Raw genomic sequence first — 19,537 nt, 5'->3', positions numbered from 1 at the left:
TATAATCTAATTTATAATTTAATGCAATTCATAATTTAATTCAATTTAAAATAACTGAATTCATAGTTAGCCTCTACTACCTATGCCACTTAACTGGTCACAAAAGCAAATTAGTAAATCTGACTGCACTGATTTTTACAGGGCAAATAACTAATGATATATTAGTTTTTAAAATAGGAAAACAAAAAATGATAACTGTCATATACTAACAAGGTGTATTTGACATCATTAAGATCTACGTTAAAACAGACATATAGGGAACAAGCTGAACGGAAATGTAATTTAAGCACAGATTAAATGAACAAAGCTATTCAAAGTTGGAAAACAGCAAACCTTTTGAGCTCCTCTTGTATCCTTCAATGCACTTATTAATTCTTCCAAACTCTTCAATTTTAACTCCATCTCTAATGCTCTGTTTTCTGCATTTCGACGCTCCTGCTGGGCATGCTGAACTTCCTCCAGGATCTTCAGTTTGTCATTCTGTAGCTGAATCATTGTCTTAGAGAATTTTTCTTGCTGTGCTAAAGGCAGAGCACCACTAAACTGTCGCCGCAAAGACTGAACTGTCTGCTGTAGATGTTTGGCTCTATTTCTTCCTTCCAGTCGGGCAAAATATAAGGCTTGCTCTCTCTCATCAAGCTTCTGCTCTAAACGTAGATTATGAATCTCCATCTTCTGTAGTTTCAATTTAAGTGTCTCCGATTTGCCTACAGCAACAGATTCACTACCTTGAAGGGCTATGATATGTTGATGCAGTTTTGCAATAACTGCTTTTTCATCTGACTGTGCCTAAGAACAAAATATATAGAACAAATTTATTTTTCATTTTGAATACATTAATGGAGTGTATATGCAAATATAAACAAGGGTTTTTTTATTTTATATATCACATGCATTTTATTCCACAGAAAAGAGCAAAAATTAGCCTCTAAAAACAGCTTTTTATTTTTCCACTATTGTTTCTACAACCACGTTTTCTGACATCTTTTCAGATACTGATCTTAAAAACTGTATCTTTTCAAAATACCAGGAAATGAGGAAGAAAAGTACACCTAAACTTAGAAAACATGGTAACGTAAAAGCTGACAAAAAGCGTTGTATTTAAGGATTCAAATCATTCTAGAAAACAAATGCCAAGAAATTGTTTCAGCTAATAACAAAGCAATATAGCAAATCTTCTGCAAATCTTCAAGATTTACAAGTCATTGCTTGTCTTGTAAAAAAAAAATAAAATCAAACTTTCCTGATACTACATATAAATATTGGCCATGAGCTATTAATCATAATATTAATCATACTACCTAAATAACATGGAAAAAAAGCTTAGGATCTGTAATAGCTGTACAGCTGGAAATGGAAATAATGGAGAAGGTAATAATTAATGTAATATAGAACTCTTCAAAAGGCATTGCCACTACAAGGACCAAAGTTCCTTCTGAAATGTTCTTGCAATTTCCTAATTCATTGTAAAATTACTTCATTTCTCCTCTCTCCAGGGAAAAAAATCCAAAATGTAGTGTTAATAAAGATTAAATTTTACCTGATAGTCTAAAATTTGCATTCTAAGAGATTCCACTTCTTTATCTCTGTATTGCTGGCGTGCCTCCATAGCTTCAACTTGCATTTTTGCTATATCAGACAGTTCTCTTAATCTTGCACGGAAAAGAAGAACAGTGTGTCACTTGAAACCACTGAATGACCCATTAAGTTTTTCTACATAGAAGATGCTAAAACATGCTTAGTATGTTTCCTCATATCAAAACATCTGAAGACTGGTCTTTTCAGAGTCCCTGTTACGAAAATTCTTCTGCATTGCCTCTCAATTTTTTCACAGGACATTTTCTTTCAAGTTATGCAGAAGTTTGCTAGCAGTAACCTGCTCCAGGAAAACAATGCCATGGTTTTTACTTGAACTAAGCATCTCTGTCCCCTACTTCTTTCCCACTTCAGGACATAAATGCTTAGAAAGTTTCATTCTTAATTTCTTTCTCTGCTTCCCCAAGTCTAATCACTCATCTTCAGCGTCAAAAATCACTGCAAATATCCCCACAGACTTTGCTGTTTTAGGAATATAATAGGATTACATTATTTACTCAAAGACAAATGTCCGTATCAACATATCTAAAAAGGTCAGATTTTAAATTTATGCATACAAAGTTAGTCACTTAATGGCAAAAAATCCCCCTACTGCAGTTCAATCTTTGATACCTAGGACTCTCTGAAAGTAAGAACTGCTTTCTAGTTTCTTTTATGAGATTTTCATCCATTTAAGGGAGGTTGTGTCAAAGAAACAAAATAAACCTTAATTAATTAGTTTAAAAATACTAGTAATAAGTATGTAAGTGCACACTTACCCCTGCCTATCCAGGCCAGCATTTAATTCCTTGCTCAAATCAAAATGAAGCAAATTACTTTCTTTATAGTCATTAATTAAATGCTTAATTTTCAATTCCAAATTTGGCATACATAAATGCCAAAAAAATCAGGCATTGAAAATTATCTGTTTGTATAAGCCTATATAGCCAAAATTTTTGTATGCTCCAGGACATACTGCATTCAAAATTTGTTACTTCAACACTTACTTTGATACTTCAATCTTGAGTTCCATCTCACGCTTCTCTAGGTCCATGATTTGTCGTCTATCTGCATCACTTATTGCCTTACTTACACTCTTTGACAATTCATCCCTTAATTCCTGTTCCACTTTCTGTGCCTCAAGGTTGATTTTGGTGAGCTTAAAAGAAAACCCAAACAAAACCAGAAACAAAATAGTATCCTAAGCACAAAACTGCTCCCAACCCTGCAAACAAAATGCAGTGTCAAAAGTATATTTTATTTTTTAGTCATTACAAAACACTTTTCAGTTGTGTTAAAAAAACCAGTTTCCTTTCCTCTCTGCTTAAATGTCTTTTTGTTTGCAGCTTTGCATACACATAGGAACAGATATAGAGGTCCATGCAGAACAGGATTCTAAATTAAACACAGTTTTTATTAGTGAATTTTCTTAAAACCATTACCACAATAACTTGCTCTTAAACTAAAATAAGAAAAAAGAAAAAGAAAAGAAAAAAGAATAAGACTGTAAACTCTTCAGGAAATGAACAGTCTAACTTCTACGATTTTATACTGTCTAGTATATCAGGATTGGTAAAATAAATACAGATTATAAGTACCAAGACTCACTAGTGTAGTTCTTTTGTTCCCTCTAAAAAGAACTTTTATAACTAAGTGATATTCTTTCAAGAAGCCTGATTTTTCAATTTTATTATTAAATACTGAGTAACCAATGTTTCAACTCAAACTGAAGAGCATTAAGAAAAGGCAGACACTTGAAAAGCATTAGGCAACACAGAGAAGCCTTCAGAATTAATTTAGTAAATACAGTTTTGACAGATTAATCAGATACCACTCCTTAAAAAAAATAACTTATTTCCTAAACAAGAAAAAAAAAAAAAAAGGTGGTATATATATTATCTGCACTTCACATACTTGAGGCACTAGTATCTTGAAAACTAACAGTCATTTTGAAGTAGATTTATGAGTTAAGGAGATGTCTAGTAGACTACTTCTAGTTATCAGTTCTTAAGCTGATATCACTTACAACTTTCATTTATTACCTTAGCACAATCTTGTTCTCTCTCTCTCTCTCAAAAAAAAAAAAAAAAACCAAAACCCCAGTGATGCCAGATTAGGAGGCACTGACAGCAGGAGTATATGAAACAGAAAACATATGTCTTGGAGCTACAGAAATTGGGAAAAAAGGGGATGCACAGAGCAACTAGTAAGAAAAAAGTGTAGCATTAGGAGTTCAGCAACTCAAAATGAAGGAAGACCACCAGCAGACCTAAACATATCACAAGACAGGTAACAGGAAATGAAAAAGAGAAAAAGGAAAATGTGATCCTAGGGTGCATCATCTGAGGTATTTCTTAATGAAATAAATGAAGTTATGACATGAGAAAAGGCTTTAACAATACTGCTGCTGAAAACTTTTATGCACTTTCAGTTACTTCATATCCCAATTAATTCAAATCAAAGCAGTGTAACAAACACTACTAAAACAAAAGAGAAATGGAGAGTCCAGGTAACAGCAATCTAAAATAGCTAGGCTAAAGAGTAGCAAAGCAAAAGGAGGAGGAAATGAATAAAATCTATCAACAGTCCTGTCAACATAAATATTCTTTTCCTTCCCTTATGTTTAAATTATAGGAAAGTACTGGCACAAGAACAAATGTAGACAACTGCCTATAAATAAATTTAGACTGGAAATTATAACAAAGTCCCCTACTACTAAATAATGAATTTATGGAACAAACTTCAAATACAAATAGTGAGGACAAAAAATCTAACAAGATTAAGACTGATATAGGAATGCTATAGGAAAACACGTGACTTCTCTTCTATTCCTGTATTATAGATAATGTTTGGCATGTGACAGAGGATATATCCAGTCTTTAACAGAATCATGACACTATCATTTGCAAAAAGGATGCAAAGGTCTAAAATTTTTTGAGTCACTGGTAATTAAGGGAAAATTAGCAGAAAAGGGATCATATGAATTAGACTCAAGAAATAAGAGGTCAAGAACAGACTTTTTTCTAGCAGTCTGCTGAAAAACTAGGAAACTACCTGTCAAGATGCTCATCGTATGTTTTACAGAGATAACTAACGTTTGATATAAACTGACAGATTAATTAGTTATATTTTTACAAATGTCCTGTGCATGCAAAATTACATCTCTTAAAGGCAGCTGTATTTTGCATTATAAGCTTATTTGCCAGCTTGAAAAGCTAAAAAATATGCTTTTAAGATATGTCAGATTATGTTCTTAAATCTCAAGATTTACCTCAGCAAATTTTGCTTCCAATTCAAAATTACGTTCTTCTACTTGCTTTACAGTGCTCCTTAAATGTTCATACATCTGTTGTGAATGTTCTGCTCTTTGTCTTTCATTTAGTTCCTTCATTTCCAACATTGTGATTTTCTTAGAAATGGACAAAATCTCACTGTTGGTTATTGCTTTTGTAGCCTTGTCCATGGCATCATCATCCCCTACATTAAAAAAATATTTAAATTAGGGAATACACAAACTGGTTCAACTACAAAAATTATTTGCACCATGAAACAGAACATGAGTTTTGCTTTATCTCTGTCAGATAAACTTTATCAAAACATCTGTATGACTTTTTGAAACTGGAGACATTATCTTGCCTTATTACAAGGTTGAAAAGTATCTAATTTGAATAAAATATTATTATCAACTATAAATGGGTATATCTGCAACCCTGGTTATTGAGACTGAGAACTACTTTCAGTGTAGCCTTTCACTTCATCGTTAATTCAGATGGCAAGTCTTCAGGAAATTTAATTTAAAATCTATAAAAGAGAGAGATCTGGATGAGTTCTTGAATAATAGGAATGTAAACTGTACACAAAGAAGTCCCAGGTATCAAGAAAACATACTTTGTTACAGAGCATGAAACCAGGATATTTTTGTGATAACCTATGAAGTACTTTGACTGACAATCAAGTTAAAATATTGCACCTTATTTAAAAAAAAAAAATAATCACGTGACGTCACTTTACAAGTTCCAGCTTTCAAACCCTTGACCCAATAACCCAAGAAAATTCAACATGGAATAGTTTCCAGGGGAAAATACCAAACTTGTTTTGGTAAAATAGATAAGTAAAATGAAATGAACCAAAAAAAAAACCCCAAAAATTTAAGCCTGTTAATGAAAGATACAAAATAGTTTTGAACTTTTTTTTGTTGTTTTAAGATACATAAATTTTAAAACATTTTAAAATACTGCTTTTACACAGGACATATAATTTGATTTTTAATGTTGCAATATAACTTTTATACTTGCCCAGTTTAGTCATCTGTTCCCAAGCCTGTTCTACAGTGTGAAGTTTCTCTTTCGTGATCTCCAGTTCCTTATTCAATAAATTTATCTGTGCTTTCAAGGATTCATTCTCATGCTGTATGACAAAACAGTTGCAACATAACAGCAAACTGTATCAGACTTGATGTTTAGTATCTATAAAATCTTTTAAACTAACAGATTTTACCTATGCACAACCCATAATCTACATATATGGCAACAGAAGAGCGGAAGTTTCCTCCTAAGTGTAAAAATGCTAGTCTTTGCTCTCTATGTTGTATCTTACTGTCAACAAGTATTACTGAGAATATTTATCATCAGTGACTGTGATTCCTAGAGTGTCTAGAATCAGATGAAGAAATCTGTATTTGTCATACTCAACACTTCATTAACAGCAGGAAAGAAAGAAATACTTCTGGAGGATATTTCATCCCACACAGGATACTTCATCTTGCACATAAATACATATTTGAGACAGATCATATGCTTCTTTTAGTTCTTTTAGGCATCTAATATGATGTCAAACATTAGTTTTTTAAATGTTCCTTTACTCCTCCAAATAGAAACATGAATTTCCCCATTAATCAGTAAAACAAACTGAATAATTCACATTAATTTTCAATTTATAGTTTCCTAAACACATTTTTAGTTTGCTATTGATAAATTATTATTGATAAATTCTATGAAAATGCTGAAACAGGCAATGCAAGTTTTCATACACACAAAATTTCATAACATTGATAAGGAATCATTCATTCTTTAGCTAACACAAATGCACCTGCTTGTTCCCAAGCAGACAAATTTACTAGCTCAGTAAGTTTACCCATTCTATGTATTTAACTCTTGTCAACCAGAGAAACCAAACAGATAAGGACACGACACGAGCCTTAACTACTGGTTAAAGTATTACTTTCTTCAACTATTATTTCTGACATGTATGAAAAGTGCGAGGTAGCAACGTATCTTCGAAGCCAGCTTCACAGTTCTTGAAAAGAAGCTCCCTTCCACTTGAAAATAAAAGTTCAAAGGAATAGTTACATATTTGCAGTCCCTATGACATTTTGCAAACGTGTGGTGAACAATCTTTGGATATTTACTTTTTTTATGGAAGTAAAATTCCAAAGGTTTACTGCCTTTTGGAAATGAACATTTAATTCCTGTAAGTCAGGAATTAGTAAGAGTATTTACTTTGAGAGAAAGCTTGGAAAGTTTTTATACTCATTCTACTTGCCTTATGACCTCCAAAACTGAAGATGATAGTAAATATTCCTTCTGCTAGACTTGTTTTGGTAATCAAAGAACTAACAATACTTTGTGAGAGAACATACCAAGAGCTTAACTTAAAAAGCAAATAAATAAACAAACAAAAAACCCCAATGAAAACCACCAAAACAATTAAACAAAATGCTTTTACATACGCCCATTGAAAAAATATCTGTGACTGTGTGTGTTTCTTAATCGACTGAAAAATACCAGCTAAGGAAATTAAAATTTGATAGCAACAGATTGGCTCCAACATCTCACACCCACTATGGAACTGTTATAAGCAGCAGTCCTAGTGCCTGGACTTCCATGCTATCTTTCTGATAAGTGAGAACAAAACTCAATGCAGAACAAATGTATAATGAGGATTTCTGCCCTTAGGGTTCAAACATTACCTCCACGTGTTCCATGTTTGTTGTCCTTTGGACGAGCGAGTTATCTTTTTGTAACAGATCTCGGTATTTAGCAGTTAATGCGTTATACTGCTTATTAGCCAGCTCTAGCTCAGACAATGGCACACTACCATCCAACGCTTTTTGCAGAGCTGCAATCTTAAAGCTAGCCATTTCCTATAAAAATAATCAACACAATGGGTTACTAAGGTCTGCTAGATGTTTAAATAGAAAAACCAAAATTACTCCATGGAAAAATAATACTACTTAATATAATGCTTTAGAACTTGATACCAGTTTATTTTACTAAATTACTGTCCATCTTTATAAATTGCTTGCAATAAACATTGAAAAAATTTCTCTGGTATTCCAACTCTCTGTGTAATTTTATCAATAGCTGCCACTCAGCCATAAGGCACTGCCAAAATCATATTTTATAAAGACAAGTTAATACAGGCCCTAGCAACCTACAAGGCCAAAAAGTAAGATTTGGTTTCATATGACACTTTCAATAAAAAGAACTCACTGAAGCAACTTCAGAAAGGGAAAATTGTCAGGTTTTCTATTATGATGCTTACTTAAATACAAAGAATGTTTTGACAAAATTTATAACAGCATTTAACGAGTACTTCGGTACTATATTCAAGAAACTACTATTGCCTCCATTTAAAAAAGTGTATTTATTGCCAAATTGTAAAAATAAGAATTTAATGTTACTACTGTAAACTATACCTTGAATCGTTGCAAGTTTCCAATCTTTCCTGTAACTGCAGTCTCCATATATGTTATTTCACCCTTGAGTTTCTCATTTTCTTTCCTAAGATGCTGTTCCGTTTCAAGTAAAGTGGTATACTGCCTTGTTAGTGACCTTTCATTAACTCGGAAAACAGTTATTTTTCTATTATTTTCTGCAAGTACTTTTTTTGTTTCATCAGGATCCAGCTCAAGTGCACTGAGTAAATTCTGTAAAATAATTTTTTAAACAAGAACTTTGTACAGAAATATGGTAAAACTCAACTATATTGACAAGCTTTCTTGTACATTTTTTAATCTAGGTGTAAAAATTCCATTAATCTGTATGAAACAATTTCTTTTTGCTAATAAAACATATACACACACTCAACATGCGCATAAGCATACTACATTCTATTATAAGAAAAGAAAAAAATAAATCTTCAATATCATTAGTTTCTGAGGAATAGAAGCTAAATACACGTGACTGACTAACTGGAATTTTAGTTAATGCTGACATTTTCAAAATTTAGAAGAAAAATAATTTTCTGTATTCACTCAGTCTTCTCCTCTTTTACTAGAATCAAAACAAATGTATTGGAACAATTTTCTAAACCAAACAGAATTCCTGGGGTTCCGAACAAAAACTAACAACACCCTACTTTCTTGACCAAACCAGTATTTGTAAAGGAAGCCACAGGACCCCTGCTATCAAAACGTGTGTGTGTCTGTGTGTGTGTGTGTGTGTGTGTGTGTGTGTGTGCGCGCGTCCAGGGGCAGAGAGAGTTATAATGCAGCACTTATAACCTAGTTCAGCTTCAGAAGTTTCCCCACTGTCCAAATGTTGAGATCCTCTGTGCAGATGTGAGTGCTTCCTTCCTGCTGGACACCATGAGCCTCGGCACTCCAACTAATGGACTGGTGGTACCAAGTGCAACAAGAAGGGACTCACACTTCAGGTGTGTGTATGTGAACTCCTGGGGTGATTTTGCACCAGTGCATGGATTACCAGACTGCAGGGAGGTGCATGGGTACACAGAACAGCAGAGTACTCCCACATGTACAGGGCACCCGAGTACACACACGAGGCGTGTGTACACAGTGAACTTGCACTCTCAGGAAAGGGTGTGTGTGCTGGTAAACTGAAGGGACCAAGGAGTGAGTATTGCTGTGTGAACGCGGATCTGTGGGATGGGAAATATTTGGTATTAATTCCTGAATGTGCTTAGAGATTTTTCTGTCTATGGTAACATTTTGTTTGTGTCTTAATCTTGTGATTTACCTTTTGTACTGTTGATACTGATTCTGAATGTTTAGTTCACTGATTGCAAGTTATTCACATTCCACTATATATCAATCAATTAACCACTTCCCTTCTGATTTTATTTGAATTAAGCAGATCTTCCCCGCAACATTTTCCTTAACAAATTACAGTATTTTATTAAACCCTCTGTTTTATGTATTAAAACCCTTTTGAAAAATCAAAGTAACAAAATTACTTACAGAATATGCCTTTACTTTTATAGCATCCTGTTCTTTTTGCTCTTCTAGCTTTTTCTTTTCCTCTTTCATAACTTCTGATTCCTTCTGCCAGGTTTCCTTAAGACTAAAATAGTAATTAAATATTTTCATTTAGAATGATGAAAGACTTGATGATTTTTAAAACCGTAACTAAAACAGTAACCCTGGTATTTTGCAAACCAAGATAGTTACTTTTAGCACTAACATAATTTGAAAAAAGACATTATAAATTGTAGATGGATTACTGAAAAACTGTCCCCTCTGTTTAGGCTGCAGCTGGTTTGACGATGAAAATAATTCGTAAGTGTCTTATCTCCTCTTCCCATGTGTACTATAGTGCAGTTGTAGACATGCATTACTCTCCAAAAATATACATGTATGGGATTTAATCTGCTTTAAATCACACACTTGTATTTCAAATTACTTATTTCCTTGCACATGTCTTTGTAAAAATAGGCAAAGTTTAAAACTTTGCAAATAAAAACATTTCCACTTTAAGTACCTACCTAGAAACTCCAGGTCTCCCTTTTACAGGAAAGGAGACAAAAATCATACTACTGGCAATTACCACGCTGTAGCCCTGCAAATAGGACTTTTCTTTTTGAGGTAGCCTAGGCCCAGCAGATTTCAGCAGGTATTCACAATTGTGCCCAATAATTTGGCTGATGAGATTTACAGCTAGTTAAAATGGTTTGTCAAATAATCAATGACTCTTTCCATAACTGTTTCCTTTGCATGAAGCACTCGCACATCCATTAGCTAAGAGGGACAACTTGCAAGAGGAACAAGGCTTCCGCAGTCAATTTTGAAGTATTTTTAATGAATCATGCATAATGGTACAGTATTGTAAGGAAAAAAGTATGCACTCATCCTCCGAGAATTCCCCTCAGCACAGTAGTTAACATTTCTTTACAAGATGTTGGTTCAAATTTCCCTCAGGAAGTGGAGAGAATTAAACTTAGGTTTCCCATATATAAATTCTGCCTTAGGGGTCAGATTTCTAAGCAAAAGGACAGGCAATGGCTGTAATACTAACTAATTTTTTTCAATGGTTTTGCAACTCTTTCCTTCTATTACGTTCATTTTATTTCAGATGCATAAAGGACATAATTTCCCACCCTAGTTTTTCTACTTCAGTGAAAAACAAACAAAAGCATAAAAAGATTCAGCTTTGCTTTGGCCCAAACTATTCTTCTCTATCCACTTTTATTTATTTATTTATCTGGAAGCAAACAATACTATGAACTGTTTACACATGTCTAATAAGGAAGTTCCTAGAGACTGTATAGGATAGTTTAGATTCGTTTAAAGAAATAATCAAGGCTATTTCAGAAGTAGTATTTTCTCTTCAAAGATCTCTTTATTTCTTCCATAATGCGGAGAAGAAGCCTTGAATCACCATCTTATCCCTGTCATTGGAGATACCTCATCTAGTAGTAAATGAGGCAGTATATTATAGCCTTTAATATTTTCAAAAAGTTATAGCTTTAATGCCTCAAACAAAGATAATATTATCTGGGAAGTCTTAACTGATACAAAGAACACACAGAAGGTCACAAAAGATAAAGCAACCCTATTCCAAAAGCCATCCAGCAATGGTTCATTCAAATCCAAAGAGAGAGAGAGGACACAACTAACAGTCTGTTAATTGAAGAACTCATATTACTAGATTCACCTCTATGCTTGTAACAGATGAAAATCCTTTTTTTTTTTTTTACCATAAAAAGGATTTTATAGAAATTAGATTCAATGCAGCATATAAAGGAACCAAGAGCTTTTTCACCCCCCCCTCAGAAAAACTGTTAGGACCCACACTTGAAAACAAAAGAAAAAGAGACTAAAGAGTCCATAAGACCAAGTTCTCATAAAATACAAGATATCAGACGCAGAAAGCACAATGTAATCCACATTATGAAGTATGTAATATGAAAAGAGTCCATCAGAAAATGTTTTTGTTAATTTTTCTGAATCTTTACAGGACTAAGTAAAATATATGGAGTCCATATCCAAGAGCAGCAGCATTCATGACATTAACCAAAGGACTACTTCAACACAGCAGCAAATCTTGTATTAAAAATTATTAAACATTTAGATAGCTGAACTTCTGTAATTCAGAAAAGAGAACAATACCTTTGATATTCTTTATACAGCAAGCCTTGTTGATGACGAATTACTGCAAATTTTCGCTTGTAGTCCTTTACTGCATCTTCTAATTGTTTAAGCGACAGTTCTTTATTTTCCAGTTCCTAGTGATTATTTTCCAAATAAAAATATTGAAGTTATTAATATAGGTTTAAAACATAAAAGGATTAATCAAAATGTCAGTTCTCCCTTGTGTTTTTCATGACGGATACTTCTGTCATGAACTGTGTGAACTGCAGATATGAAATGTGCCTTTTCTTTACAAGCAACAGATGAAAAAAAAGTCCAGTAACCTTTGGCATTCGTATTAATAGGTGTGAAATAGTGCATAATTGCACAGTGGATTACAGCCCTCAGAGTTCAAAACACAATGATATGTTGCTAGCCCACAAAGAATACTAATTGAATGTCTAACTGGAAAGCGATGCTTTCTTCTTGTGTTCCCGAATACTCTTCTACATTATAATCACATGCAGTTGAAAAATAATCTCTTATCAACAAATGTAAAGTGATCAAAGACAGAACAAAATAATTTAATAATAATAAAAAGGTAAGTTCTTTTTGCTCCAGTTCTCAAAGAATCAATTCTTCTTTTCTATGTGCTCATCTACTATTCTTCCCATGGGAATCATTGGCTTCAGTTTCAGTGTATTTATGCCTCTTTACCAACGCTGACATATTCTTGACAAATAATGGAATTAAAATTCATATGGTAAATAAATGGAGACCTTTGCTGTATAGAGAAAAACTGTTCAGAGTAGGATTTGCACTTGCATATTCAGGTGTGGAATACAGACAGCAATGAGAGAGAATTTAGGACAGGGAACTGCTTGAGAGAGTTCAGCACAGAGCCACCAAGATGATTAAGGGAGTGGAGCATCTCCCTTATGAGGAAAGGCTGAAGGAGCTGGGTCTCTTTAGCTTGGAGAAGAGGAGACTGAGGGGAGACCTAATTAACGTTTATAAATATGTTAAGGGCGAATGTCAGGAAGATGGAGCCAGGCTCTTCTCAGTGATGTTCAATGATAGGACAAGGGGCAGTGGGTGCAAGCTGGAACACAGGAGGTTCCGCTTAAACTTGAGAAGAAACTTCTTTACGGTGAGGGTGATGGAGCACTAGAACAGGCTGCCCAGGGAGGTTGTGGAGTCTCCTTCTCTGGAGACACTCAAGACCCGCCTGGACGCCTTCCTGTGTGATCTCGTTTAGGTTCCTGCTCCGGCAGGGGGATTGGACTAGATGATCTTTTGAGGTCACTTCCAATCCCTAACGTTCTGTGATTCTGTGTTATTCTGTGAAAATTTCTCATAGAAAGAGTGCAAATGCAGAAGTGGAAAGAAGAGTGGGCAAATATTTAGATCAAAATTCAGATTTAAAAAAAAAAAAAATCTGAATTGTTGTCAAAAACTTAGTTAAGTATTAGCTTCCATGTTTACAACACAGCAAAATAGTTACGCCTTTAAAAAAAAACAGAATAGCCCAAAGAGTTTACTGAATGTCAGAAGTTCAAAATAATTTTGGAGAATTCTCCCATGTACATACATGGTATGGTACTAGATTTTGGAGGAATTAGCTGTATGTTACAAATGTTTTTGATATCAAGGAGTAAATGAGTTACCTGTATAAGATGTACTAAATATTCATTCAGAGAATTAACCATATTAACACTTGAAGGAACCATTCCTTCTGGAAGATTCACTGTTTGAAAGACAATATTGGCACCTTCTGACTGACGTAATAAGCAAATTTCATTTTTCAGATGAGTAATCTAAAAAAAAAAAAAGAAACAAAAACCTAAATAAGTGTCTCTTCCTATTCAATTAAAAAAAAATCACTAGTGGAAAATACATTGTTTTCCTGTGCTACAACAGTTGTTATTAACAACGTAATTCATTTCCACTTATATTGTAAATCACTCAAACACTCTTTAAAGAAACCCTTTAAAAATGCTATGACTCCATAAATCAGTAAATGTGTAACATCTTAAGCCAAACTTATCAAATGACTCCAGCAATCAGAGTAGCTTCACATATCTGTGGATTCACCACAGTTCTATTCCAAATTGTTTAAAACACAGTGTATTTCTATTCCTTCTAAAAAGGATAAAAAAAAAGGTTTGGATAGAATTATTGCAGTGGTTATTTGATGGTTTATTCTAAACAAATCTTTGGCTTTCATTTAACTTCTTAAAAGCTCTCTGGTTCTCTAACAGTATAAGTAACTCTATTCTAGAATATTAGTTACTGGGAATTTTTTTTGCATCCCCAAAGCTGTTCTAAAAGACAAATTTACATTTAGCACCTTGTATGATAATAGTCCATTCCTCACTCCTGCCCTGGAAGAAGCATTCCACAGAATTAACTATACAATTTAAAACAAGATACAGGATTTTAGAAACCAATTCATCATTTTAGAACACTTAATCTCTCTTACTTATTTATAAATAACAAATGCAAGACTACTAGCTTTTTGAAGAAATAAAACTGTGATGTTTTTTGGGCACAGCTCCCTCCAAAAGATAGGCATGCTTGGTGTTTAATGTGATAGGATATTCGAAGGATAAAGTAACATTACGAAGAGTAAGATTTTGTAGATCCAATACATAAATTTAATTAAGATTTGTGTAATTACACTGTTCACATAAGCTAAATTCAGAATCTTATACATTGTGTGGTTTTGCTATAAATTATCAGAGCAGCCACTTTTCAAGTACAAAATAAATTGTAAAAAATAACTGTATACCTTCTCATTTGCATTTGCCAGCTGATTAGAGAAATTTGTTGCCTCCTTCTGAGCCTGTTTCAATTCCTGTCTTAATTCTTCATTCCGTCCTGTAAGCTGGTCAACTTGAGCTTTCAAGTGCACACTAGCATCAAAGATTCCTTCTGAATTCTTTGACTCCATTGCCTAATGCAGTAAACATTTAATTAACAAACCAGAGAAGTGCAGAATTTTTTTTTTTTTTTCCCATAAAATCCACTTGGCAGCCAGTCACAAGTGGTGTTCCCCAGGGCTCAGTTTTGGGGCCAGCTCTGTTTAGTATCTTTATCAATGATCAGGATGAGGGGACTGAGTACACCATCAGTAAGTTTGCAGATGACACCAAGATGGGCAGGAGTGTTGATCTGCTTAAGGGTAGGAAGGCTCTGCAAAGGGATGCGGACAGGCTGGATCAATGGGCTGAGGCCAATTGTATGAGGTTTTACAAGGCCAAGTGCCAGGTCCTGCACCTGGGTCACAACAACCCCATGCAACACTACAGGCTTGGGGAGGTGGGGCTGGAGAGCTGCCCAGAAGAAAAGGACCTGGGGATGTTGGTCGACAGACAGCTGAACATGAGCCAGCAGTGTGCCCAGGTGGCCAAGAAGACCAACAGCATCCTGGCCTGTATCAGGAATAGTGTGGCCACCAGGAGTAGGGAAGTGATTGCACCCCTGTACTCGGCACTGGTGAGGCCGCATTTCAAGTACAGTGTTCAGTTTTGGGCCCCTCACTACAAGAAGGACATTTTGTTGCTGGAGCATGTCCAGAGAAAGGCAACGAAGCTGGTGACAGGGCTGGAGAACAAGTCTTATGAGGAGCAGATGAAGGAACTGGGATTGTTTAGTCTGGAGAAGAAGAGGCTGAGGGGAGACCTTATTGCTCTCTACAACTACCTGAAAGGAGGTTGTAGTGAGGTGGATGTTGGTCTCTTGTCCCAAATAACAAGTGATAGGAAGAGGGAATGGCTTTAATGTGCCAGGGGAGGTTTAGGTTGGATATTAGGAAAAAATCATTCACTGAAAGGGTTGTCAAGTATTGGAGCAGGCTGCCCAGGCAAGTGGTGGAGTCACCATCCCTGGAGATATTCAAAGGACATGTAGATGTGGTACTGGAGACATGCTTTAGTGATGAACTTGGCAATGCTAGGTTTACGGTTGGACTAGATTATTGTAATGGTCTTTTCCAACCAAACTATGATTCTATGATAAACTGGAACCCTCAAATTCAGACTATAAGAAATTTTCAAAGCATGAAAATCTAACATTTTAAAATCTACTTATCAGATTCCTAACAATATATTTGCCATAGACTGTGATTTAAATGGTCACATTTACCTGTAAAAACACTATTTTTGGGGGTAAAATTTTTGAATAAAGAATTTTCCTTAAACGGTTCCTGCAGGTCCCATATAGATAAAAGACGTGCAAACAAACTTTTACCTAAGCTTTATGAATGGGCTAAAAAACTTGCCAAAGACAGTTTTATACTATCCAGCTGAAGATGCTTTTAATTTTATTTTTATTGGCAATCTATTGTTGATGTATATTTTTAATTTGCATTTTTAAAGAGGTATTGCACTATGTACTCCTACTTGTATCTAAGAAAGCATATGTATAAGGAAGCTACTATTTCTGATATCCTTGTCTCTGAATTGGAAACATGGGGGTTTGATGGATGGACCACTCAGTGGATAAGGAACTGGCTGGATGGTCGCACTCAAAGAGTTGTGGTCAACAGCTCAATGTCCGAGTGGACATCAGTGACAAGTGGTGTCCCTCAAGGGTCGGTATTGGGACCGGTGCTCTTCAACATCCTTGTCGGAGACATGGACAATGGGATTGAGTGCACCCTCAGCAAGTTTGCCGACGACACCAAGCTGAGTGGTGCGGTTGACACGCTGGAGGGACAGGATGCCATCCAGAGGGACCTTGACAGGCTTGAGAGGTGGGCTTGTGCTAACCTCATGAAGTCCAACAAGGCCAAATGCAAGGTCCTGCACCTGGGTCAGGGCAATCCCAAACATAAATACATGCTGGGCGATGAGTGGCTTGAGACCAACTCTGAATAGGACTTGGGAGTGGTTGTGAATGAGAAGCTCAACATGAGCAGACAATGTGCACTTGCAGCCCAGAAGGCCAATAACCGTATCCTGGGCTGCATTGAGAGAAGTGTGGCCAGCAGGTCAAGGGAGGTGATTCTGCCCCTCTACTCTGCTCTTGTAAGGCCTCACCTGGAGTCCTGTGTCCAGTTCTGGAGCCCCCACCCCAAGAAAGTCATGGACCAGTTAGAACAAGTCCAGAGGAGGCCATGAGGATGATCCAAGGGCTGGAGCACCTCTCCTGTGAGGACAGGCTGAAAGAGTTGAGGCTGTTCAGCCTGGAAAAGAGAAGGCTTCAGGAAGACCTTATAGCGGCCTTCCAGTACCTGAGAGGGGCCTACAAGAAAGCTGGAGAGGGACTTTTTTCAAAGGCAGTTAGTGATAGAAAAAGGGGAAATGGCTTTAAACTGGAAGAGGGTAGATTTAGATTAATTATTAGGAAGAAATTCTTTCCTGTGAGGGTGGTCAGACACTGGAACAGGTTACCCAGAGAAGCTGTGGATGCCCCCTCCCTGGAAGTGTTCAAGGCCTGGCTGGATGAGGCTTTGAGCAACCTGGTGTAGTGGAAGGTGTCCCTGTTCATGGCAGAGGGATTGGAAGTAGATGATCTTTAAGGTCCCTTCCAACCCAAACCATTCTATGATTCTATGAATTATACAATAACCCAATAATTGAGGAGGAAAAAAGAAAAGCTAAACAGTACTTTAGAAAGCAAGCTTACGTTAACTAAACGATCCAGACTAGGGATTATTAAGGCTGTTTCTCCTCCCTTCACATCAGGATCCTTCTGCATCTCCTTGACAGCTTGCAGTATTTCTTTCATTCCTTGTTCAAGTTGCTTATTCTCTTCTGATAATTCTTTTACTGTAATAAAATTGTAAATGTTATTAAAAGCATTGAAAAAATGACTTAAGGTTTCCTAGGATATTTCATCATTATACCTCTTGATCTGATATATAAAAACAATGTTAGTATTACATATACACATAACTAAATAGGAAGTTAAAACCGGAGCTGCTAGGAATATCTGGAGAGTGTATTTTGCTGGAGAAAACCAAACAAAACAATAATGAAATGCTTCAAGTAAACACATACAACTTTATTGAACCTTCCAATCTTCAATGTTTCCTGACACTTTTTTCATTTCTTTAGTAGCCTGTCTGACTGGCTTTCACAAATCCAGAAACATGGCTATCTTGGAAGTGTTTGGGTGTAACAATAAAATATGTATAAATTGCCTGACTTCCTGCTGCAGACAGAGAAAAAAGAACATTTAAATTATTTGGCTGTAATAAGGACTCTCAAGACATACAGTTTTGCTGCCACTATTAGTCTCTCAGTGGAATTCTAGAGTTTCCTGTACAGAGCAAGAAATCTGGAAGCTTAAAAAAAAAAAAACCAAACAAAAAAACCCCAACCAAAACCTATCTGATTCTCTGAGTCTTAACAATATGTCCTGAAAACCCAGGAATGAACTGCAAAACCTTAGCAGTTTCACCAAGTCTATTTTGAAAAGTTAGAAAGAATTTTAAGAATTCACATTCTCTGGGGGGTGGGGGGGAAATCAAGATTTTTGTCTATAGAAATTAGAGTTATTTTTTATTCCAGAGTTTGCAAGCAGTGCACTTCAGCTAACGTACATATATATGTAAGCAGCAAGTGGGTTTAATACCCCAACACTTCCTTGGAGACAGGAAAGCACTACAATTATACAAGTAAATTGTATAATTATTATAACTGTGATCACTCACAGACTTAAAGCCCTTATTAGGTCCAATTCAGGAAGGAAAAACATGAGATATTCTAGATTAATGTATTTAGTATGAATAAACTAAGTTTCATGTACTATCACTAATTTAAGTTTAAAATTAGCTACACTATATATGTATTTATACACATGCACACAAAGATATACACTAATATAAACACAAAATTTAAAAAAAGTCATTAAGGAGAATTCAAGGACATTCCAATTCAATAAATGCCATTTACATTCACTGCTTTGTAGTCATTGTGTTCACATCTGGACCAATACACAACCATAATTTCCATCAGAATAACTGTATAATAACCTTCTATGTACATAGCAAATTCAATCACTGTGAAAGATACCAAAGTAAACTGCATTTAAAACAGAAACTGTAAAGACAGATATCTGTGGTCACAATCACAAAAACAAAACAACTAAAGAAGCAAACTATCTGCAGGTACCTGATAATATTCCCTAGTTTTAGAACAGGTTGCAACTTACATTTAGATTGAAATTTGGCTATTATAGTCCTGTTCTTCTCCAAATCTCTCTCTCTCACGCTTAATTCATTTGCGAGATACTCATTCTAAAGAAAAGAACAAAGAAGACTCAAAAATAGTAATTCAGGAATTTCAGCATTAGAATTTTCATTAAGACTGGTTAAATGAGAATAAATGCTTGAAAATAATGCTAATCCCTACATATTCAACAGTGAAACTGCATAGTAAGTAAACCAAAATGAGGTGTAATATAGAAGGCAACAAACACAGAAATAGTCTCACCTTCACAGCAACAAAATTATCAGGAAAAGTGTATTTAAACTATGAATAAACCTTATATATTTATCCTGTTTTGTTTTTTTTTTTTTTTAAATCTTGTACTACCTGCACTGCCTGGCTTCTGCACATTTCAAAATTTTATTCTATATAACTATTTAGCATACTCTTGATCAACAAATCTCTGGATATCTGCTCATACTTTAAAAAAAAAAAA

The 19,537-nt window shown here is 35.2% G+C and overlaps 1 protein-coding gene across 1 annotated transcript in view; it reads right to left on the bottom strand.

The window, feature by feature from the left end:
• LOC104517704 (centrosomal protein of 290 kDa) overlaps nt 1-19,130 on the bottom strand; it is a gene marked incomplete at its 5' end in the record, with an annotated part of 34,652 nt that extends 15,522 nt beyond the window's left edge. The window contains 13 exons of the mRNA XM_029084045.1: nt 334-789; nt 1,541-1,652; nt 2,583-2,734; nt 4,847-5,052; nt 5,871-5,982; nt 7,544-7,717; nt 8,273-8,503; nt 9,776-9,878; nt 11,924-12,039; nt 13,552-13,701; nt 14,676-14,840; nt 17,516-17,658; nt 19,046-19,130. Coding sequence (XP_028939878.1) covers nt 334-789; nt 1,541-1,652; nt 2,583-2,734; nt 4,847-5,052; nt 5,871-5,982; nt 7,544-7,717; nt 8,273-8,503; nt 9,776-9,878; nt 11,924-12,039; nt 13,552-13,701; nt 14,676-14,840; nt 17,516-17,658; nt 19,046-19,130 — 2,205 coding nt within the window. The remainder of the gene's footprint in view (nt 1-333; nt 790-1,540; nt 1,653-2,582; nt 2,735-4,846; nt 5,053-5,870; nt 5,983-7,543; nt 7,718-8,272; nt 8,504-9,775; nt 9,879-11,923; nt 12,040-13,551; nt 13,702-14,675; nt 14,841-17,515; nt 17,659-19,045) is intronic.
• Nucleotides 19,131-19,537: the final 407 nt, after the last annotated feature.

Source organism: Antrostomus carolinensis, unplaced genomic scaffold (genome assembly GCF_000700745.2).
Source record: "Antrostomus carolinensis isolate BGI_N321 unplaced genomic scaffold, ASM70074v2 scaffold20983, whole genome shotgun sequence".
NCBI lineage: Eukaryota > Metazoa > Chordata > Aves > Caprimulgiformes > Caprimulgidae > Antrostomus > Antrostomus carolinensis.
This window is presented reverse-complemented; position numbering and strand designations above follow the sequence as displayed.